This window comes from Orycteropus afer, unplaced genomic scaffold (genome assembly GCF_000298275.1).
Source record: "Orycteropus afer afer isolate SDZICR_OR568_19922 unplaced genomic scaffold, OryAfe1.0 scaffold00183, whole genome shotgun sequence".
Lineage (NCBI taxonomy): Eukaryota > Metazoa > Chordata > Mammalia > Tubulidentata > Orycteropodidae > Orycteropus > Orycteropus afer.
The window spans coordinates 1,649,773-1,673,980 of record NW_006921770.1 but is presented as its reverse complement, the minus strand read 5'-3'; the positions used below and the strand labels follow the sequence as shown (position 1 = coordinate 1,673,980).

Below are 24,208 nucleotides of genomic sequence, written 5' to 3'. Positions count from 1 at the left end.
AGTTATCAGTTCAAATCCACCCAGAGGCATCGCAGAAAAGGCTCAATAATCTGCTTTCATCAAGATTACAGCCAAGAAAATCCTTTGGAGCAGTTCTACTCTGTGACATGTGTGATCACCTTAAGTCAGAATCAACTTGACAGGAACAAGTTTTTTGAGGGGTAGAGGGCAGAGGAAGGAAGGGTATGATTTCTGGGTCAATTCTCCCTAATAGACCACAAGATTCTAGGTCATCTCCATGTTTACAAGTCTTGACACAGAGCTTGGCATGTGATTAGCCCCCAGGAATGCTCATGGACTGGCTGATTCCAAAGGCCCTAGACAATACTTCTAAAATGTTTTGGGAGTCACAGTCTTCTTGGGGAGGATTTGAATCACAGCTTTATTATAATATCTCACACTTGATGGAGAGTTGGCATTTTAGAAAGCAGTTTAATCTCCATTATCTCCCTTATCTCCATTATTAGAGACTCTTCACAATCTTATGAGGCAAGGAGTATTTACCCATTTAACACACTGAGGTGGGAAAAGGCAATAATTGTGGTAGTTAAAAGTGTGAACTCTAAAGTCAGATTTCTACTCTACACTAGTAGTATGGGTTTGAGTAAATTACTTAACCTCTTCGTGCTTCATTTTCTCCATCTGTAAAATGGGGATGATGTAGTCTCTACAAGTGAGTTCCTAGATATAATGTTTAGCACAATTAAGTGTTCAACAGATATTAGCTATTATTGTTAGGTAACTTTCTCCAAGTCTGCTGGCTAAGAAGCTTAAGAATCAGGGTTTGAAGCAAAGTATATGATACCCAAATTTTCTGCATGGTCCATTTCATCACACTAGCTCTGGTGGCATAGTACCTAAGGCATTTGGCTGCTAACCAGAAGGCTGAAGTTCAAACTCACCAGCCATTCCTTGAAAGGAAGATTGGGCAATCAACTTCCATAGTGATACCCCCTTAGAAACCCAAGGAGGGGTCACTATGAGTAGAATTGACTCGCCAGCAGTGAGTTTGTTTGTTTGTTTGTTTTTTTGGAGTGTTACTCTGCAGAGAACCGTTCCTAACGTGGCATGAGCAGATTGGTAGCCCTGAGAGGAAACTTACCAAGCCCCTCATTTCCTGATCACCTTGTTCTACAAAGAAGCCCTGAGAAAGGAAGCTGCATTCTTAGTGGGCAGCATAGGGAGGGCAGTCTCAGGCCCCCTGCCTGCCCAGGCAGGACTATTTTTCAGTAGCACTGGAACTTGCAGGTGATTCTGGCCATGATGTGAGGCAGCATAACTGAGGGTCAAGCTCTGAAGTGGAGTTATATTGGCCTAGAATTCCACCCCTGCACACTTATTATTTGGATAATTTATTTATCCTCTCTGTGCCTCAGTTTTATCATCTGTAGATGGGGATTATAACAGTATCTACCTTATCCGTGGTTGTGGAGGTTAAATGGATTAACCCACGCCATGTAAAATGCTTAAGACAATGCCTGGTTCAGAACTAGCATTAGTTACTATTATCACTGTGCTGCTGGAGATGGTGCAGCCTACATAGAGACTGGGCTCTTGGCTCCTTATACTGAATTTGGAAAGTCAGAGAATAAAGGAGACAGAGCAGTCTGTGAGAACAATTTTCTTAGTCAGTGTTTCTGCAGTCTATGCTGTTGATACATTTGAATTATGGTATTGGTGAAGAATATTGAATATACCATGGACTACCAGAAGAATGAACAAATCTGTCAGCCAGAATACTCCTTAGGAATGAGCATGGTGAGGCATCATCTCCTGTACTTTGGACATGTTATCAGGAGGAACCAGTCCCTGGAAAAGGACATCATGCTTGGTCAAGTAGAGGGTCATCAGGAAAGACGAAGACCCTCAATGAGATGGACTGATACAGTGGCTTTGACAATGAGCTCAAGCATAGCAACAATTGTTTGGATGGCACAGGATTAGGCTGTTTCCTTCCATTGTACATAGGCTTGCTATGAGTCAGAACCATCTTAATGGCATCTAACAACAATAACATGCTTTTAAGCAGTGATGAAGAAGATATATGGAACAACCTTAATTAGATAAGTATCTGTCACGTGCTGAGCAGAGATTTTCCACATATCTTATTTAATATTCACACACCACTTCACAATAGATATAATTATTCCTATTTTAGAGATGAGTAAATTGAGGCTTAGATAATATAAATCACTTGCCTAAAGTTAGACAACAGGTAAATAGCAGAGCTGGGATTGAACCAAGTTCTATATCCAAGGCCCACATTCTCCAGGCCACATTGCATTGCCATGGGAGACAGTCATTTTGACAGCATCTCAACTTATTCTACTTTAAGGCGATGCTATTTTCAATGGTATTAGAGGTGGAAATTCCAAATCAAGACAAAATTAAGAGAATGGTGCAAAGAGCCCCTCAGTTTCATGTATGTAGATGACTTAAGGGGAGTGGGGACAGAGCCAAGACGCCAGGAGCCTATCAGTCAATCAATATCATCCATCACTGTGAAGCCAGGTTGTCATGGTAACGGGGGATAAAGCCTGGAGCTTGTTAAAATCCCAGGCCTGTCTGTTTGGGGTGACTGGTTGGTTAGCAGGCACAGCAAAGGACCTGCCAGGCCAGCCCAGACTGCTGAACCATGAACATAGGGCTCTTCACAATGAGGCCCCTGCCCGCTTTGCCTTCCTCATTGTCCTATCCAGCTCAGACCCTTTAGGTATCCATCCCTGACTTTGCTGAGTGTAAGGAAAGCTCCAGAGGATGCCCCAGCATTTATGAGCTTGGATTCTCAACTGTTCCAGCTGAAAAGATACTGAGTCCCTATTGCAGGTCAGCCTAAGCCTATGGGCAAGACTCTGGAGGTACACCATTAACAAGATGCACGCAGGAGACAGTCCATTGCAATAGTGTGATACACAGAGTAAGTCTGAGATGCACTGAAGCCCTAAGGCAGACTCCCAACCCAGAACAGGGGAGACAGAAAAGCTGCCTGGGAGAGGCCTTTCTAAGCAGAGACTTGGATGAGGAGGAGGTTGAGTAAGTGTTAGCCAAGTAAAGAAGGGAAGGGTGGGAGAGGGGATTAGAATTCTAGGTAGAAGGAGCAGCACCTGCAGAGCTCCAAGGGAAAAGCTGTCAAGGACCTGCAAGTAGCTCAATGTGCACTTGAGTTGGGGGTGGTGGGCAGTGAGAGTTGAGAGCTGATCACAGGTGGAACATCTCACTTTGATACAGGCCATCTTGCCCACTGGCTGAAGTCCACCTCATTGTGCACATTTGCATAGCTCCTATAGCTTGCCATCCTATCTGTGGCTTCTGGGACACCAATACTGACTCCATTCCCTGCTTATTGTTATCATTACAGACAATCCCAGCATAATCCAGTAATTGCATTTTTCTCACTTATGCTAGCTTTGCCAAAGGCATTTGACTGCTAACCAGATGGCTGGCAGTTCAAACCCACCAGCCACTCCTCAGAAGGAAGACTGTGCAATCTATTTCCGTAGAGATACAGACTCGGAAACCCAAGGAGGGTCACTATGAGTTAGAATTGACTAGACAGCATTGAGTTTGCTTTGTTTTTGGTTTCTGTACTAGCCTTAGGGGTAAACCTCCCCAAAATGGGTCTGGTTTTTGGGTGAATCTGGATAATCATCTCCTGCCACTCACTCCCACTGACTGCTTTAGGCAGGCCCATGCAACTCTCTCTGCTTGGGAAGCCTCAGCTTCCCTCCCCCAGGAAGCAAACTCCTATTCCTATTCATTGGAAAATCAAGTCTGACTGTCTTTGGAGCCTAGAAAGTAGGACAGACAGAAAACTTAGGCTATTTCCTCCTTTGTGTTTCTAATGTTTCTTGAGGACAGAAACTCCAGTGGATACAATGGAACAAACAGAAACTCCAGAGATCATTCAACCTTCAACTACTTCATCAATATTTCTTGAACACCTACTATGTGCCAGGCACTGAGGACACACTAATAAACAAGGCAGATCTAGTCATTGTTTTCTTGGTACGTGCTATGTAGAGGAGGAGAATCTAACACCCTGGTTCTGCTGTTTACCAACTGGGGGGACTTGGGCAAGTTATGGAGCCTCTTTGAGTCTCTGTTCTCCTTTGTAAGTGGGGATAATGCTTTCTTATAAGGTTGTTGAGAGTATTAAATTATGAATAGATAGCTCAAAGCTCAGTCAATTAATGGTGTAATCATGGCAATAATGATAATATAATTATTACTAATATTATCTTTGCATCTCTAGGATGGTAACACAGTGCCTGGCAAATAGAATGAGTCCCATGTATGGAAGTTAAATTAAGTGAGAAAAATCATTATAAAACACCCATTTTACAGATACCAAATTTGTATCATGATTTAGCACATACATATCATGTAAAAATAAGTTCCAGTACTTAGCTATATTTTGCAGGATGTACTCTGATATTTTCTATTTCACTCTATTGTATTTTCTTTTGTTAAATGCTGGTCATGACCCACTATATCTCTTTTGCCATCTACTGATGTACTATGAGCTGCAGTTGGAAAAACTCTAGGTTAAGACAGCTTTCAGATATTGTAGCAAATTGGCTATAATTGCAGATTCCATGAATTTGACCCCTGACTCCACCAATTAATAGCTATGCAATCTTGTGCAAGTTATTTAACACCTGAGCCTCAGCTCTCCACGTCTAAATTGAAGTTATAGGAACTACTTGGAAGATCGCTCATTGAGGATTAAGTGAATTTAAAGTGCCTAACTCTGTGTTTGTCACATATTAAATACTCAGTAAATGTTGACTATTTTACCACCATCACTAAACCTTAAGCCTCTGGTATATAGTACTTTATGTGAATGGCAGAATGTGTGGTTAAAGGGATACATACTTGGGAAATACACAGAATCTAAATCAGAAGACCTTGTTTCGATACCAACTGAGTTGTGTTGAGCCATTTACTGTAGATCTTTGGACCTCAGCTTTCTCTAAATTAAATTTGGGGAAATAATAATAGAACTTCTCATAAATATATTATGAAGATAAACTTGAATACCGGATGTGAATGTGTTACATTTTACAAATATTGTAAATATATTTATTAACACCAAATAAATTGATTAATTCTAAGAATATGTATAAGAAAATAAATTGTTAGTTCACTTTGTGCACTGACTAATTTGGCTGGGCATGAAATAAATGATTCCTCACTATAATCAGATGATTATAGGAAAAAAAAAAAAAATGTTACTTTTTATGACTCCTCAGATGAGAGGAATCATGTATTAGTCATGTTGGTATATAGCCAGTGCTTGCCATGTTATGGGAGCTGAACAAATGTTTGTTGAATGAAAAACTAAAAGAATGAATAAAGGAAGGAAGAGAGGAAGGAAGAAGAGTGGACTCAGAGCTATAATTAAAACCAACTTTAATGAGGTGTTTTAAGGAGCTTTGGTGGTGCAATTGTTAAAGCATTCAATGACTAACCAAAAGGTCCGTGTTTGGAACCCACTGCTCTGTGGAACAAAGATGAGGCAGTCTGCTTCTGTAAAGATTTACAGCCTTGGAAATCCTATGGGAGCAGGTCTACTCTGTCCTAAGGGGTCACTATGAGTCAGAATCTATTTAGTGGCAGTGGGCTTGGTTTGGTTAATAAGGTTTTTAATTCCAGAGCAATTGTTATGTAGTCAACCAGTTGGTCTGATGACCCTGCCTACAAAGTGATGATGGATGATAGGTGGGATGTACTGGGCTCTTGCTGGCAAGGTCTTTCCTAGGGTCACTGTTATCTGGCATCTTTCAGGGGCAGGGATGATGAAATGCAGAGATTGACTTGAGCAGAGTTGTTAACACTTTGAAAGATAGTGATGAGAACTCAAAGTGACCTTGATAAGTGGAAGAATACTTCCTGCAAAACTGGATGAAGCCTGGAGACAGAAATGGATGACCTTGATCAAAAAAAATGGGCAAGTGGGGGAGGAGGCATGATTGCTGAGGCTCCAAGTTGACAGCAAAAGCATTGGCCACTGTGGGCTGGATATCATGATAATGATTTCCTTTCCATTTGAACAATGTCTCAGAGCTGACCAATTACAGAGCCCTGAGAGATAGGAATTCTTATTATTCCCACTTTACAGATGAGATACCAGTTAAGATCACAGAGTAAATAACTAGAAAGTTGAGAATAATAATAACAACACATGTTGTTGTTACATGCCGTCGAGTCGGACCCGACTCCTAGTGACCCCTCCTTGGGTTTCTGAGGCAGTATCACTATGGAAGGAGATTGTCCAATCTTCCTTCTGAGGAATGACTGGTGGGTTTGAACCACAGCCTTCTGGTTAGCAGTCAAGTGCCATAGGCACTATGCTACGAGAGCTCCTTAACAACACATAGAACACCAATAATAGGTAACATTTTTTAAATTTGCCTATATGGGTCACATGCTCATATAGATTTTTTCACTATATATTCACAACAACCCTATGAAGTATGTATAGTCATGGTCCCCAGTTAGAAGAAGGGGAACCTGAGGCAAGTAGAAGTCCACAAATCTGCCTGAGAGCCACAGGGCTGGTAAGTGGTAGAGTCAGAGTTTGAATCCAGGCAATCTGACTCAGAACCTACTCCAGCCATTGATATGGATTGTTACCCAGAGACAAGAATACTTCCCACTACCTCACTTCTTCTGGCTTTTATGGGGCCCCAGAATGCTACTGGTTTCTTTCATGAGCCAAGCATCCACTAAAATCATTTTCTGAAAAATCATTGCAGAGTCCTTTCAATATGGACAAAAGTCATAGAATCATGCACGTCCTAGGGTCCATTAGTTTAACTTTGTATTCCCTCCAGAGTTTCAAGTATAGAATCCCTGACAGGGGCATCTTATCAGACTTCCTTAGGTTCTTTAACTGATAGGAAGGATTCTACTTCATGTTGCATTTTGAGGGACCACAGGCCAGAAGCTGTCATGGTTAACGCTAATGTCAACTTGGCTAGACTATGATTCCCAGTGGTTTGGGAGATAATGGACTGGATGCTCTTCTGTAATGTAATTTAATGTAATCACTTTCCATGATGTGATCTAATGTGATCAGCCAATTCACTGAAAGGGGAGTTTCCTTGGGGGTGTGGCCTGCCTCCAATATGTAAATGGATGTTCTGGCAAAACTCTCTCTCTCAACCATCCACTATTCTCATCACCCAACCTCTGCTCCTTGGAACATAAGCCTGCAGAAATCTCCAACCTGCCTTCTGACCTGCAGATTTTGGATTTGCCAGTCCCTGCAATCCCATGAGGCAGCAAAGGTCCCCAGCTTGTTACCTGACCCCATGAATTTGTGACGTCAGCCTCCACAATTGCATGAGCCACTTCCTTGAAGTAATTCTCTCTCTTTCTGTATGAATGTGTGTGTATGTGTGTGTATACATATATAAACATACATATACATACATATATATACATACATATATACATATATATATGTATGTATATGTGTGTGTGTGTATGTGTGTGTGTGTATATATATATATATATATAAAACTCAGATTAAGATAAAAGTAAAAACAAATGTCTTAAGACCTATCTGGCCACCAAAAATGTGTCCACACCATATCAGTACTACCATTGTTCCAAAGGTATTTTCAGATTCTCCACCTAACCTCTGATACTTTTCTCATTTTGCATGTCCACTTGCTGGAACCTGGAGAAAGCACATGGCATGACTTGCTCAGCAGAAGTAGTGAGAATGGAGAGGAAAGGAAGGAATAGATACTAGGAGGTGACTGATGAGGTGTAGGGAGAGAGAAAGAAGGAAGAATTGAAAACTTTTCCCAGGTTGTGAGTCCCAAGAAAGGCAGCTGGGATAAAAGAAAGGAACTTTGATTTCACTCAGAATATCTTGAGTATTTCTCACTTACCAGCTATATGACTTTTCAGCTCCAGTTTATTCATCCATAAAAATGGGGGGACCTAGCCTTTCCCACATAGGTTTGTTGTGAAGATATAATGAAAAGATTGATGTGAGAGCACTTAATATGGAGCTTAGCACACAATAGTCAATTATGTTTCCACTTCCATATGTTGGATACATAGGGGGTTGGTGGTGTCTCTGACAAAGAAAGAACTCAGGAAGAGGAAAGTAAATGGAGTCAGGGTGAGAAGGACATGATGTGACTGCCTGGAGGGACCACTTTCTTGGTGGACATGCACAGAGGCATTTGGTAATGTGTGTGGGGATTCTAGAGCAAAGACAGGACTCCAGATGGATATAGTGACATCACTTACTTGAAGGCAAGAGTTGGAAGACTACAGGAAGCAAGGATGGTGAAAGAACAGGAAATGAGTGCTGAGGACACTTCCTAGGGCCATGGCCACATTTAAGGGTCAGGTGGAGAAGGAGAACACAGTGAAAATGATGGAGAATTAGTGGTCTGAGAAGTTAGACAAGTTAGTTCAGCCCAACAACTATTCAGTGTACCATGTGCTAGGCACATAAACTACCCTTGGGAGAAGAGGTGTAGAAATTACATGTAGAATTTCTAGTAGAGGAGACAAATACATAATTACAATTCCTGTAATATATGTAGTTAAAATACATATACTCTGGAGTCTTCCCTTTGCTCCAGAATCCTTGACTATATTTTCAAATGTCTGCAGGGCGTCTCTACCAGGAAGCTGGAACTCCCAGGCAAACAAGTCAGGTCCTTTTCATCCCACGTTTGTGTATATGTGTGTTAAAAATTAGGAAAGAGTAATTTACATCTTACAACCCATACCCAGTCCGTCTGCAAGTACTACTTTCAAAATATATCCTAAATCTGTTGGGTAATCCTACTTCCGTAGTGATACTGCCTCGGAAACCCAAGGAGGGGTCTCTATGAGTTGGGGCTGACTCGATGGCACATAACAACAACAACAACATCATAGTCTTTTACCTTCATTCTTCATCCCTTACCTGGACATCAAGAATCTTCTAATTGTTCTTCCTGAGTATGCTCATGTCCCCTCTAATCAGTGATCTACATAGCAGCTGATTAGCTGCTATGCTGACAGATAGATTAGACCATAGCACTACCCTGCCGATAATCCCTCAGTGGTTTCCCATTTTACTGCAGACAAGGTCCATACTCCCTATCATGTCCAGCAAGACCTTTTGAGGCCTCTCTGGGCTTCCTGTCCAACCTCAACTCCTGCCAGTCTGCCTTTCCACAGAACTTCAGCTACATTAGCCTCCTTTGAGATCCCAAACACACTATGAAACTCCCACTCTCCGGGTCTTTGTAGAAGCAGTTCACTCTGCCCAGAACACCCTCCCCTTGTCTTTGGAGTCTTCTTCTTATCTTTTCGACCTCACCTCAGTTTGAACTTTGCCTCCTCAAAGAGACTTCCTCAGATTCTGCTAGCTGAGTGAGTGTCTCCTCCTCCTCCCCTTCCAATTATTCTCTCTATTTCTATAACCTGTTTTCTATATGGCTTTCATCACAATTTGTAATTATATACTGATTGACTCATTCATTCACTACTCAACAGAAGTTATTAAGTCTTTATTATGTGCCAGGCATTATTCTGGAAAATGGATATACAGCAATGGAAAAGAAATACAAACAACAAAAACAAATAGTAGTTAAGGTCCCTATCATCATAGAACTTGGATTCTGGAAACAAAGGATTAATAATAAACAAATAAATGTGTAAACAAGGTAACTAGTGTAAAAAAAAAAGTGCTTTGTTGAGAATTAATGTAGGGTAATATATAAAGAGGTGGCATTTAAGTTGAGATCTGAATGATAAGAATCCAACTATGTAAGGATCAGAGGGAAGGCCAGCCCAGATAGAAGGGACAGCTAGTACAAGACCCCAGGCTAGAATAAGGTTTACATGCTAGAATGTTAGAGAAAAACAGTGTTGTCAAGAAAAACAACATAAAAAAAGGAATGAAGGGAGGAAGGGAAGGAGAAAGGAAAGAAGGGAAAAGACCATGATGACCAGAATGTAGTCAGCAAGTGTTGCCTGGCACAGCCAGGGTTAAAAAATGGAAAATAGGGGCAATGGTCAAAAGAAGCAGCAAGGAGACCAGCTAGGATACTCTAACTGTATCCAGGTAACAGATAGTTGTGGCTTGGACTAGGGGGATGATCGTAGAGATGGGGAGGGTGGATGTCACATATGCTTTGTAAATTAAGATGACAGGAGTTGCTGATGGGGGCAGGAAGTAAGGGAGGAAGAAAGGATGACATCCAGATTTGAGGCTGTTTGGTTAGTTTCTTCCTCTAAATTGTGAGCATCACAAGAACAGGAACCATATTGGATTTATTCACCTGGCACATAATACAAACTCAATAAACTGAACTGAGGTAAACTGAGTACATGAATGTATGAATAACAAAACTATGGGAGAAGAGGCAGAAAGATGTCAGGGCAGCTTTTATTGAGGAGGGAGGCCTGTTCAAGTGCTTTGAAGGATAAGGTGATATTTGTTAGGTTGGCAAGAAAGGGAGGAGCACTGGGGTCTGAGAGACCAGCATGTGCAAAAGGAAGCAGGAAATATACAATATGAATAGAATAGTGTCACTGAATTATATGATTCGTCCTTGGTAAATTGGCAACTCTGTACCTGGGCCAGACTCCAGAGAAGCCAGAATGGCTAATATACATCTCTCTTTGTCAAACTTTGATACAAAGACATATAATGAGAACTCCAAAGACGAGCTGAAGGTGAAAAAATTCTAAATCCAGAAATTCAAGCTCAAAGCTATACTGATTCCTGCAGAAGGTAGAAAGCTGTCTGTCACAGCCCTTGAGGAAATTCTAGGATCCCATTGAAGTCTAACATACCTCCCCAACATCCAAGTCTTCCCTTGATTTTTGATGCATGGGTTCACGCTGTCTTTGGCAGAGAAGCAGTTTATCTAAAGGACACATTAGAAGAAAACAGCCCTGTGTATCCTCTGGGACGAACCTAGAGAGGATCTGAGGCAAATCCAAGGACAAAAGATTCCCCCAGAGCAAGCCAGCGACTGTGTTCACTTAAATGATTCCATGCCAAGCTCAGCCTTTGAGAATGTGAACGTATACCACACAGGAAGTTTCTTGGAAACAAGCATCTAATAGAATATATCTATTATTAAAGATTAAAGATACACAGAGAGAAAAAGACAGAGGCAAAGAGGAAAGAGAGAACAATAGGAAAAGAGTGGATGAGAGAGAGGGAAGAATTGAAGCAGAGAAAGGCACCTAGGAGAGAAAGAGAGTGAGAGATGGGATGAGAAGGAGACAGAGGAGGAACTAGGCAAACATGCAGAGCCGGTGTGGGTGATTCCATTTGTCAAAGGGAAAGAAGGTAGATGTTTTTGTTCTTTGTAGGTTAATATGTAAATGGCATTCTGATTTATTAGTGATCTCCAGCAGATGAGGTGATGATTAGCACATTTCCACATTTATAGAAAAGCAACACTAACTTTCTGGATTTATGGAAAATCAGCTCTTCACAAATAGCAAATTGTGCTATTATCGACATATGGCTTTCTATAAACAGAACTGAGGTAATTATCCCTGGGACAATTTGTGGTGGGTTCCTTTTGAATATTAACCACACTGGAAGCTCATTTCTGCCTCACAGATTTTAAAGAGAAGGGACCACCAGATACCCCAGGCAATTAATTAGTAATCCAACACCAAAGATAGGAGGCCAAATGAGAGGCTCTGCCAGGACTGTGTGGTGGAAAGACTGTAGGTCTGAGGCTTTGACACCAGTTTCCGGCAGCCCTGGGCAAAATAATTCAGCTCTGTGATGAGCCTCAGCTCTTCTGCAGCCAAAGCTGGGATTATACCAACATCAAAGTGTGGTCAAGAAAATTAAATGAGAATATATAGCACAGCACCTGGAATCTAGTCGCTATTCAACACATGTTAGCTCTTTTTTCTTTCCCACATTTATGAAAAATTCTAAAAAGATCCACTTGAATAAAGTATTTCAAACTTCTTTTTTACATTGGTGCATAGCAAGCTACTTATGTGTATGTGGTGTGTGTGTGTATGTGTGTGTGTGGTGTAAATACATAGATAACAAAACATTTTCCATTTCAACAATCTTCACATGTACATTAATTACATGCATCGTGTTGGTCCTTCCTCACCCTTTCCCAGTCCTGAATTCAGTGCCCTCTAAGCATTGCATCTTCCTTTCCCCCTCCCTCCTGCTCACCCCGGTAACCAGTAATACAATTTGATCTCTATACACTTGTCAATTCTAGATACTTCATATAAGTAGAATCATATAATATTTGTCCTCTTGTGACTGATTCATATCACTCAGCATAATGTTTCCAAGATTCATCTATGTTGTGGTAAGCTACTTACTTTGCAACTGGAAAACGTTTCTCGGAAAAATAATTTCACTGCCTACAATCAACTATGTTATTTTTTATTCCATTCTATTGTCTTTTTTTAGAAGTCCTCGGAGAATCCCAATGGGGTCACTATGAGTCAGAATCGACTTGACGGCAGTGGGTTTGGTTTTGGTTTGGGTTTTTTTTGGCGGTGCAGCTCAGCTGTAACCCACAGGTCTGCAGTTGGAGCTCACCAGCCACTCTGCAGGGGAAGGATGTGGCAGTCTGCTTCCGAAGATGTGCAGCCTTGGAAACCCCATCTGTGGTAACAGGCTTAGTTTTTTGGCTCAAACTTCCAGGGTTTTTTTGCACACTCACTATGTATTAAGGCCGGTGTTGATGCTAAAGGGGTAGAAAAGTGTCAAAGAGGACACTTGCTTTCAAGAATCTTGCTATGTAGATGAGAAGAAAAATAGTAACATTTGGAAAATCATTTTTTAACTAACCAAAACCAAACAAAACGCACTGCCATTGGGTCAATTCTGACTCATAGTGACCCCATTGGGTTTCTAAGGCTGTAAGTCTCTACAGAAAGAGACTGCCTCATCTTTCTTCCACAGAGCAGCTGTTGGGTACAAATCATTGAACGTTTGGTTAGCAGCCAAATGCCCTAACCATTATACAACCAGAGTTCCTTGCCCTCTCTAATTAGAGAGGGCATTTGGCTGCTAACCAAAAAGTCAGTGATTCAAAACCACTAGCTGCTTTGTGGAAGAAAGATGAGGCAATCTGTTTCTGTGGAGACTTACAGCCTTGGAAACCCAATGGAGGTCACTATGAGTCAGACTATATGAATGTGCTAAAGAAAGGGAATGGCCAGCCTAGGCTGGTGCAGTCCCAGAAACTTCTTGGAACCAGGAATTTGACCTTGGCTTTGAAATATGGATAGAACTTACTCCCTTCTACTCATTCATGGACAGTGGTTTTCAAAATGTAACAGGCATCAGAATCACCTGAAAGACAGACACCTGGTCTTACTCCCAGAGTCTTTAGTTCAGTAGGTTTGAGATGAGGGCCTGATAATTTGCATGTCTAACAAGTTCTCAAAATCCAAACATTCCCTCTCATCCAGTTGATTCTAACTCATAGTGACCCTATAGGACAGAGTAGAACTATCCCATAGCGTTTCCAAGGCTGTAAATCTTTATGGAAGCAGATTGCCTCATCTTTCACTCACAGAGTGGCTGATGGGTTTGAACTGCCAACCTTTTGATTAGTAGCCAAATACCTTAACCACTGCACCACCAGAGCTCCTTAATAAGTTCCCAGGTAAGGCTAATGCTTTCAGTCTGGGGTCCATACATTGAGAACCACTATTCTAGGTAAGATGGAGGAAGGTCATTTGAAGGTTGTTGATGCCATGCTATGGAGTTCAGACTTTAGTCTTAGCCATCCAGAATATTAGGCAAGGAAGTGACACTATCAGTTCTGAGAAGCAGAAAGTTCACTCTGGTGACAATTGTCAAGGATGGATCAGAGGGGGTGAGCCCATCAGCAGAGACCATTCAAGAGCTGATGCAGGAAATAAGTGAAAGACAGAGGCTAGCCTGCCACTTGAGAGATGAGCTGAGAAAGTGTTGGATGAGAGCAGTGCAGGAGAGAGAATTGATAAGCCTTGGAGATCTATGGGTGTGATCTTCAGAGAAGGTGGAATGTGGGATGACTCTAGGTTTCTGGCTTCAGTAACTGATTGGATGGTAGCTCCATTAGCCAAGAATCAACATTTAAAACAAAGCTTAACATTCCAAACAAGAAGATTCCAAAAATTCATTATTATAAAGAGGCAACTGTGATAGAAATAGAAATCACATTGTTTTTTGGGAGACAGACAGGTCTGAATCCAAATCCTTTTTGTGGTGTTTATTAGCAAGTCATTTCATACTTCTGCACCTCAGTTTCCTAGAAAATACAATACTCATGTTTCCTTATGTCATGGAGGTGTAATAAGATCACACATGGCTCATAGTCAGGCTCCAAAAATGGCAAACCATGTCCTGGTGTAGGTATTGGTCATTGGGTGCATGAAGCTTCTGCTCCACTTACCTGATGATTCCATATGTTCTTTATCAAGCACCAAAATATATTCATAAATGCCTCCCATTGATCCAGATGTGACATAATGGGTGCCATAGTCATTGATGAACTTGGCATACATGCCGTAATTGTACTGCTCAGGCAGCTCCATTAATGAGTCCAGCATTCCTTCATCCAGTACAATGTTGTCCCTCCTCATCTTGAAATGAGCAGTCCGCACTTTAGTGGAAATTCTCATGAAATTGTATTTCTGCCATCCATAGCCACCATCGAATGAGAGAAAAGAACAAAGAGAGTATACACAGGAGACAACACAAAAGGTCAACATTTAGTGGTTGAGTGAAAAATAAATATATATGCATATATCAGAAAACTGAACCAGTTGCCATCAGGTAGACACCAACTCACAGCCACTGTGTGTGTCAGAATAGAACTGTACTCCACAGGGTTTTCAGTGGCTGGTTTTTCAGAAGTAGATCGCAAGGCCTTTCTTTCTAGGTGCCTCTGGTGCACTCAAACTTCCAGCCTAAGGTTAGAGCACTTAACTGTTTGTATCACCACATAAATATCTCACACATATACATACATAAGCTTAAATACACCCCATCCAAATTCACTGCCATCAAGTTGATTGCCACTCATAACAACTTTATAGGACAAAGTAGAACTGGCCCAAGGGTTTCCAAGGCTGTAAATCTCTATGGAAGCTGACTGCAACATCTTTCTCCCACGGAGTGGCTGGTGGGTTCAAACAGCCAACCTTTTGGTTGGCAGCCAAATGCTTAACCACAGCACCACCAGGACTCCTAAGTATAAATATTGGGGTATAATTACATTTTGTAAGTATGTATGAGACACCAGTGAGTGCCAGGCTTCTTCCTCCGTATCTTCATCTCAGTTCCCACTGTCACTGCCTAGATCAAGTTCCCATCAACTAACCTGGGTTAGTTAATACAATGGCCTTTTCACTGTGCTCACTGCATCTGTTCTGTCCTCTGTCTACTCCCACATCCACACTTTCTTTAGCTTTAATCAAAGCTCTGCATTGCACAATCTCCTACCCAAGTATTACACATCCATTAAAAATTATACTTAGGAATTTTTTGACGACATACAGCTCTAGTAGCGTAGTGCCTAAAGTATTTGACTACTAACCAGAAGGCTGGTAGTTCAAACCCACCAGCCACCCCTCGGAAGGAAGATTGGGCAACCTACTTCTATAGTGATATCACCTCAGAAACCCAAGGCTGGGTTGCTATGAGTCAGATTCAACTCAACGGCAGTTGAGGAAGGTTGGTTTGGTTTAGAGAAATGTTGATATTCCTCACTTATTTAATTTTTGAGCAAATTCATATAGTGCCTATTCTGTCTCATGCATTATGCTAGGTGCAGAGGGCATAATCTTGAATGAGATAGACCCCTGCCCTCATGGAGCTTATATTCTATTGATAGTCTTATCTTATTAAATAATAGAGAGAAACAGAATCCTATTAGAATAAAAAAAGAGACAGGAAAAAAAAAAAAAAAGAGAGAGAGAGACAGGACCAGAGTGATATTGGATTGGTTTTAGAGGAAGAGGGTCATGTATAACCATTACTTCCAGGTAATATATATCTTGATCCAAAGTGATAGCAGAAGTTTGAAGAGGCCACCAACTTTTGGAAAAGTCCATATTAATATGCAATCATCAGACCTCAGAATAATATTTTCTCTTCGGAAAAATAATTAGTGGAAAATCTTCAGAATTCAATTTGTGTTTGTGAGATAAGTTAAGTTTATAACTGCATTTTCATCACACAAAATAATTGTTTTAACTTTGACTAAATCAACAGACCTGAGATCAATGCTACTGAGACATTTTTGGCAAATTTTGAATCAATTCAATAAATATTTCTCCAATCTTTAACTATATTTCTCCATCCTCATCAATCCTCACTTTTATTCCCACTCTGTGCTTCAGCCAGCTGAAGTCCTTTAAGGCATGCTCTCATCTCTAGGCCTTTACACATGCTGTTCCCCATGCCTGGAACAACCTTCATTTAACTTCTCTCTCCCCTCGGCTGTCCAACTTGTGCTCCTCCTTAGATCTCAGCTTAGATAGATATTCCTTTCTCAAGGAAGCATTTCCTGACTCGTCAGCAATTTATTGTGCATGGCAAGCCCTACCAGCTATTTGGTAAAGCAAGGCTTGCTTTAACATTCTTCCAAGTCTAATTTAGAGGGCCTGGCTGTTTCTCTTTAACACATTACCATTCTAAGTATTTTCCTATATGCTCCAGGTAACCATGCAAAAGGATGGGGTGAAGTGATAAGAGTTCTCATTTTATCACTCAATTTTATTCCCTTTGTGATGATTCTGTGTGCAAAAGCGTAATAAGAAAAACAAACATGATTACCAGTGATCAGACATTTCCAATTACACAAGCAAATTAAAGTTCAATTACTACTGTACTTTTTAATGCAATTAAGGTAATACACATTCCTTGTAGATTATGGAATACTGTGCGACACAGGCATTATGTTTTAATACCTTCTCGTTATAGTTGTTTAACTTGTTCAAGAAGGAGGAGTCCTTTGATCCAGATACACCCACTTCCACTCTTATTGGAACGCGTCTAAAGCCTACGCCAACGGTCACTCCCGCTGACACAGACGCTTCGTTTTTTACAGCAGAAAGAAGGCTATGTGCATCATCATAGAGCTCAGAGGACATTTCTGTGTCAGCCAAGGCCTGGAAAGAAACAAACAGAAGTTGGCCTTGTGCACATACAGCCTCCATTCAGTATTTAAATCTCTGCTTTGTAAACTATCTAAAGTTTCAGATTGTTGTAGAGAATTCTCTTAAAAGACTAATCCATGCATCAGTTTGGTATTTGCTAAAATTCAGAAAATATAGCAGTGTTCTTGATATGGACAAGATGGAGTTGTTAGTTGCTGTCAAGTCTGAAGAGCAGAACTGTTCCATGGCTATGACCTTTCGGCAGCAGATTGCCAGGCCTGTCCTCGGAGTCTCCTCTCTGTGTGTTCAAATCACCACACTTTCAGTCAGGAAGTCAGTACTTAACTGTTTATGCCACCCAGGTATGCCTTTGATATGGTCATGGCACTGCAAAAATGTTACTTGTATAAACAAATACGTACATATATAGTTCTGACAAGATACTATTTTGTTCTAAGTCTGGCCCTGGCCCTTTTTTTTTTTTTTTTTTTTTAATATCTTTGAAGAAATGTTATATTGTTTTTTTTGTTTAAAATAACTTCCCTATGTAGTGCCTAAGGCACTTGACTGATAACAGGAGGGCTGGCAGTTCAAACCCACCAGTCACTCCTGGGAAGGAAGGTTGGGCAATCTACTTCCGTAGTGATGCCACTTCAAAAACCCAAGGAGGGATCGCTATGAGTTGGATCTGACTCTATGGCACATAACAACAACAACAACATGGACATAGGAAAAAAGACTAGCCAAAAATGTAAACAGTGGAACTTTGAAAAAAGTCGTGATGGTCTACTTCTGAAAAATCAGCCAGTAAAGCCCTAGGGAGCACAATTCTACTCTGACACATATGGGCTCACCACAAGTTGGAATCCATTCTACACAAATGGCTCTGATTTTTCTCTGGATGATGGGAACTGTGGCTGATTAGTCAGCCTGGTCTTCTGTATGGCTGGCTTAGCCTTCCTGTTTCTGAAGGAGGCCTGATGGCTCAGCTGTTAAATTCTCTTCTGAGAACCAAAAGTTTGGCAGTTCGAAACCACCCGCTTTTCTGCAGAGAAGGACCTGAGGACCTGCTCTGCTGAAGATTACAACCTAAAAAACCCTACGGGGCAGTTTGCCTCTGTCACATGGGGGCATTATGAATCGAAGATTGATGTCACCCGCTGGTGTTAACTTGTGCGGTAACTCATGGTGTCACCACCCCCCACCCTTGGACCATACAGAATTCTTAGAAATGTTTATTTTCAACTTTAATCATAGAATAATCTGTGATAAATATAGTTATAGGAGCTCTGGTAGCATAGTGGCTAAGGCCCTTGACTGCTAACCAGAAGGCTGGTGGTTCAATCCACCAGCCACTCCTCAGAAGGAAGATGGGGCAATCTACTTCCATAGTGATACTGCCTTGGAAACCCAAGGAGGGGTCACTATGAGTCGGGTATGGCTCGACGGCACATAACAACAACAACTATATAGTTATGAATTGCTTAAATGTAGTATTTTCTAGATTCTTTGAATACTAACAACAAAATTGTTTTGTAAAATCTTTTAGCATTGAATTATAACATTATTAGTTACATTATTAATAACCAAGTAGAAGCCTTTTTAAAAATTTTTCTCCTTTTTCTTTAATTACTACTTCATTTTCAAAAAAGTTATTGATATAGTTTCACAAGTACTCATTACCATGATATTGTAGCTAAAACACCAGAAAAGTTGACAAAATGTGCAACTATAAAAATCCCGGCAACAATGAAAACAACAGTATGTGCTTGTAGCCCATGCAGACAAAAATCACATGATTCAGAGCATGCTGGTAATTAGGTAACAGTGACAACTCTGACCAGAGAGCAGTAGAAAGTTCAGAAGGTGAATTAGCATAGAATTTTAGCCTTGTAGGTATATTGATACATGTAACCTGGGTTTAGGAAAAATGTTTTTGTTGTTATAACTAACTACAGGGATATTTTTATAAAAATAATAAATTTCTGCTGAAACACTGCACAAAAATTTTATAGACAGTCATTTTTGTATCACCCCCTCTGCCTGTGTTATCTGTGTGGCCCATACTCTATGCTCCCCAAACCCCAATATTGACATCACTGACGGCACTTAACAACTACATCCTTCTTGCAGAGAAGGATGCTTGCTTCTACAAGGCCAAGACTGGGTGTGAACCTAGGAGGAAAAGCGTAAAGGAGGCTTTTCATCTGATGCACTTTCTTGGCAGTGGTATGCTTCAATGTTGTTCACAAATGTTTGGTTATTTCATTTCAGGTACACGATGAAATTGCATTTTCCTGCCAACTAGAACTCAGACATTGTCTTGTGACTTGCTTGAGCCAATAAAGCAAGGCTGAAGAGTGGTGAGTGGTTCACTCTGCAAGTGTGAGAACATGTGTTGAAATGAAGTCTCCATCAGTTTGGGTCCCTAAGTGTTCAATGACGATCAGTTTTCTTTCCACTTCAGACTAGACGAGTAGCATATATAAGACATTGTTTTAAGCCACTGAGATCTGAGAATTCTTTGTTACCACAATGTAACCTACTTGATCTTGAGTGACATAAAGGCCCTGGACCTTCCTCAAGCTTAGGAAAATGACATTACTGTGTCTTCCAGCATGGCTTACCACAGGCCTGATATAGGGTGTGTGTTGTGGAGTGGGAGAAGGGAGCAAACATCTTCAAAACAGATTCCATACTGCTGGCTTATCATATGTCTATCTGTTTCTCTTGACACAGTTGTGGGGAGGAAGGCTGTGACTAGATAATTGCTCAGAATCCTGAAACCTTGCCATCTCTTTCTATACATGTACTATGTAAATAAATATCTGCCCTTCTCAATAAAAAATGTTGTTGTTGTTAGCTGCTGCCAAGTTGGTCTCTGATTCATGGTAACCTCATTTGCAATGGAACAAAATGCTCTTCAGTCTTGCACCACTCTCATGATCAGCCGAGGATCCAGCTATTGAGATCCATACGGTTTTTTCTGACTGGTTTTTGGAAATAGATTTCTAGGCCTTTCTTCCTAGTCTGTCTTAGTCTAGAAGCTTCACTGAAACCTATGCAGCATCATAGCAGCATGCAAGTCATTAGTGACAGACGAATGCTAGCTGAGCATGAAATGCATTGGCTGGGAATTGAACCCAGGTCGCCTGCATTGAAGGATAGCCTGGGTTTAGTTCAGGCAGGTTTAAATTTGAATTTTGTCTCTGCTACTTATAGCATTATCATTTTGGGCCTGATGCTTTATTGCTTTAAGTCTCTGGGACTTTTTGTTTGTTTAATTTCTAAATTACAATGATGATAATAGCTATCCCATTGTGTTGTAGGAAAGATTAAAGAGAAGAATTTATGTGGAAGTAGAAGATCAGGCGTGTGGTAAAACAAAAACGAAACCAAACTCACTGCCATTCGAGTCGAATCTGATTTGGTTCTAAGCAGGACTTTGGTTCTAAGCATTTGGTTCTAAGCAGAACTTTGGCGGTTCAAACCCACCAGGTGCTCCAACAATATGGATGGACCTTGAAAACATAATGCTAAGTGAAAGAAGCCAGACACAAAACACCACATATTATAAAATTCAATTCATATGAAATGTCCAGAACAAAGAAATCTATAGAGATAAGAAGTAGTTTAGTGGTTGCTTAAGGCCAAGGTGTAGGTGAGCAGGTTGAAGGATGGTAGCAACCCCTCCTTGGGTTTCCAAGGAGGTATCACTATGGAAGTAGATTGCCCAGTCTTCCTTCTGAGGAGTGGCTGATAGGTTTGAATCACCAGCCTTCTGGTTAGCAGTCAAATGCCTTAGGCACTATACCACCAGAGCTCCTAGGCATGTGGTAATAACTCAATAAAGTTTATTAAATGACTGTCTCACTCAAAGGATGAAGAGTGAAGAAAGGAATGGTCATGAACAGGCTCTGAAACTGATCATGAGCTACCTGGTATACTGTGTGACCAGGAGACGACAGCATGTCAGAAATGGAGGGACCCTTAGGGACCATCAGCAATTTGTAAAAATTTTAAAGAGCAGAATCCTTTCTTCAAATAAAATCATATATGGAAACCAAGATACAAAACTGATCAGTGCGGAACTACTTTTACTAAAGTAGGGGCATAGATCTCAGAGCCCTGCCCAGCCATCTTCTCTCCTTCCCCTGCTTTACAGAGGAGGAAACCAGGCCCCAGGGAGGGGAGTAAGTTAGTAAGTTAGGAGTAAGTGCTCAAGATATCATATACTATATTCTAACCAAGCCACAACTTGGGAACAGATCTTCTGACTTGTAGCCCATAGAGTAAGACTCTAGAGCTATTCTATTGATTTTGACATGGGAGCCAAGATGCAACAAGTGGGGGGCCCCATTTACATCATGCCTCTCACTGGCCCTGCCCACCATGCCCTTTTCCTTCAGTGTCCTTCCACACAGGGTGTCTGTAAAGGCAAGTGAAAAAGGGCCTGCAGTCACCAACAAGTTCTGTTGGAAATAAAGATCCCCAAAGCAAGGCATCTCCATCAACAGTCCTCTCCATCCCTGCCACCCCCCTTACAGTGGGCTGTGAACATCCCTGTTCAGACTTACTTCAAAATGGTACATAAGAAAGTTGTAGGGTTTCCGAAAGTACTTCTCATCATCTCCATAATACAGACGCTCACAGGTGGGATCATATCGAAGCTCCCTCCATTCCCCATTGTATACTGTCTCACACTGGCCCCCGTAATATCTGGCATCATATACACTCTGAGCTTCTTCTTGGGTCAGGACATTATACCTAAATTGAAAAGGCAACTTCAGGGAGAAAGCATTGGAATGGCCAAGATAGCACAGAATGTCATCCTCTGGAACATGTTGTGGTAAGTGGTTCGAGCAGTTGGTTCTCAAATTAGGTTTTGTGGAACCCAGGAATATTCTAGGTATCTTAATTGCAATTTGGGTAACAATGGGAGTCTAAATAGGCTGAGCCTGGGACCTCCAGTTTCCCTTCAACTAGAGCCACCAGAAAGTTCCATTCAACATGAGAACACTGTCCCCATATAGGAGACATCCCTAGATATTTGTTGAATGAATGAGACAATTTTCACAGTGATCAAGAGTTCAGGCACAGAAGCAATGCTGAGCCCATTTCCCAGCTCTGCTACATGTGTGACTTTGAACAAATCATTTAATCTTTCTGTGTCTCAGTTTAAGGAGCTCTGGAGGCTTAGTGGGTAAGGCACTTGGTTGCTAAGTGGAACTTTAGCAGTTCAAATCCACCAGGTGTTTCAACAATATGGATGGACCTTGAAAACATAATGCTAAGTGAAAGAAGCCAGGCACAAAACACCACATATTATAAAATTCAATTCATATGAAATGTCCAGAACAAAGAAATGTACAGAGATAAGTAGTTTAGTGGTTGCTTAAGGCCAAGGTATAGGTGAGTGGATTGAAGGAAGATAGCAAATGGCTATGAATGAGGTTTCTTTTTGAGATGATGAGACTATTCTAAAATTGACCATGGTTATGGTTTTCAGCATGTGTGGAGCCGTCCCTGGGTGCAGACTGCAGTAAGCCAGCACTGGGACCAGTGGAAGATGGGTGTTTGACCCTGGGGCAGACTGGGTAAGTGAGCAGGGCGGGGGAGATCAAGGAATGAGCAGAGCAGTGTAGAACATCTAGGGGAGACAAAATTGTCCATCAGTTTGTCTTACTATGATGGCTTGAGTGTTGGTGTGAGGCTGGAGGCTCAAATGCCAGCAGGGTTACCTGTGGTGGACAGGTTTCAAGGAAGCATCTAGACTAAAACAAACTTGGAAGAAGGAGGAGGCCATCCACTTCTCAAAGAATTGGCTAGTGAAAACCTGATGAATAGCAGTGAAACATTGTGTGAAAAATTGCTGGAAGGTGAACCCTTCAGGTCTGAAGGTACTCAAAATATGACTGGAGAAGAAGAGCTGCCTCCTCAGAGTAAAGCCGACCTTAATGATGTGCATAGAGTAAAGCTTTCAGGACCCCCATTTGCTGATATAGTACGTCTCGAGATGAGAAGAAACAGCTGCAAACACCCATTAATAATGTTTGTTGTTGTTAGGTGCTGTTGAGTCATCTCTGACCCATAGCGACCCTATGCACAGCTGAACAAAACAACACCCAGTCCTGCGGCAGCTCCACGATCCTTGCTATACTTGAAGCCATAGCTGCAGTCACTGTTTCATTCCATCTCATTGAGGGCCTTCTCCTCCTTTGTCAGCCCCCCACCTTACCAAGCATGACATCCTTCTCCAGGGAATGGTCCCTTCTTACAACATGACCAAACTAGGTGAGACAAAGTCTGGCCATTCTTGCTTCCAAGGAGCATTCTGGTTGCACTTCCTCAGGACAGATTTGGTAATTCTTTTAGCAGTCCATGGTACTTTCAGCATTCTTTGCCATCACAACTCAAAAGCATTAACTGTTCTTTGGTCTTCCTTATTCATTGTTCAGCTCTCACATGTATATGAGGTGATGGAAAATACCATGACTTGTGTCAGGCGCACCTTAGTCCTCAAGGAGACATCTTTGCTCTTCAGCACTTGAAAGACGTGTTTTGCAGCTAATTAGCCCAGTGCTATATGTCATCTGATGCCCTGATTGCTGCTTCCATTGGCGTCTATTGTAGAACCAAGTAATGTGAAGTCTTTGACAACTTCAATCTTTTCTCCATTTATTGTGATGCTACTTACAAATCCCAGTTGTGAGGATTTTTGTTTTCTTTATATTGAGATGTAATCCATACTGCAGTCTGTATTCTTCAATCTTCATTAGCAAGTGCTTCAAGACATCCTCACTTTCAGCAAGCGAAGTTGTGTTGTCAGTCTATCTCACTTGGGTTGTTAGTGATTCTTCCTCCAATCCTGATACCATGTTCCTCTTCATATAGTCCAGCTTCTTGGATTATTTGCTCAACATATAGATTGAATAAGTATGATGAAAAGATACAACCCTGACACACTCCCTTCTTGATTTTAAACCATGCAGTGTCCCCTGGTTCTGTTCAAACAACAGCCTCCTGGTGTATGTACAAGTTCCTCATGAGCACAATTAAGTGTTCCAGAATTCACATTCTT

General features: G+C 41.3%; 1 protein-coding gene across 1 annotated transcript in view; it reads right to left on the bottom strand.

Moving 5' to 3' along the window:
- The window catches only part of C8A (complement C8 alpha chain), a 66,801-nt gene that overhangs the window by 22,737 nt on the left and 19,856 nt on the right, over positions 1–24,208 (bottom strand). Inside the window, exons 6-8 of the mRNA XM_007947415.1 lie at positions 21,705–21,894; positions 16,939–17,139; positions 14,418–14,658 (exon numbers count right to left, since the gene is read on the bottom strand). Of these exons, the coding sequence (XP_007945606.1) occupies positions 14,418–14,658; positions 16,939–17,139; positions 21,705–21,894 (632 nt within the window). The remainder of the gene's footprint in view (positions 1–14,417; positions 14,659–16,938; positions 17,140–21,704; positions 21,895–24,208) is intronic.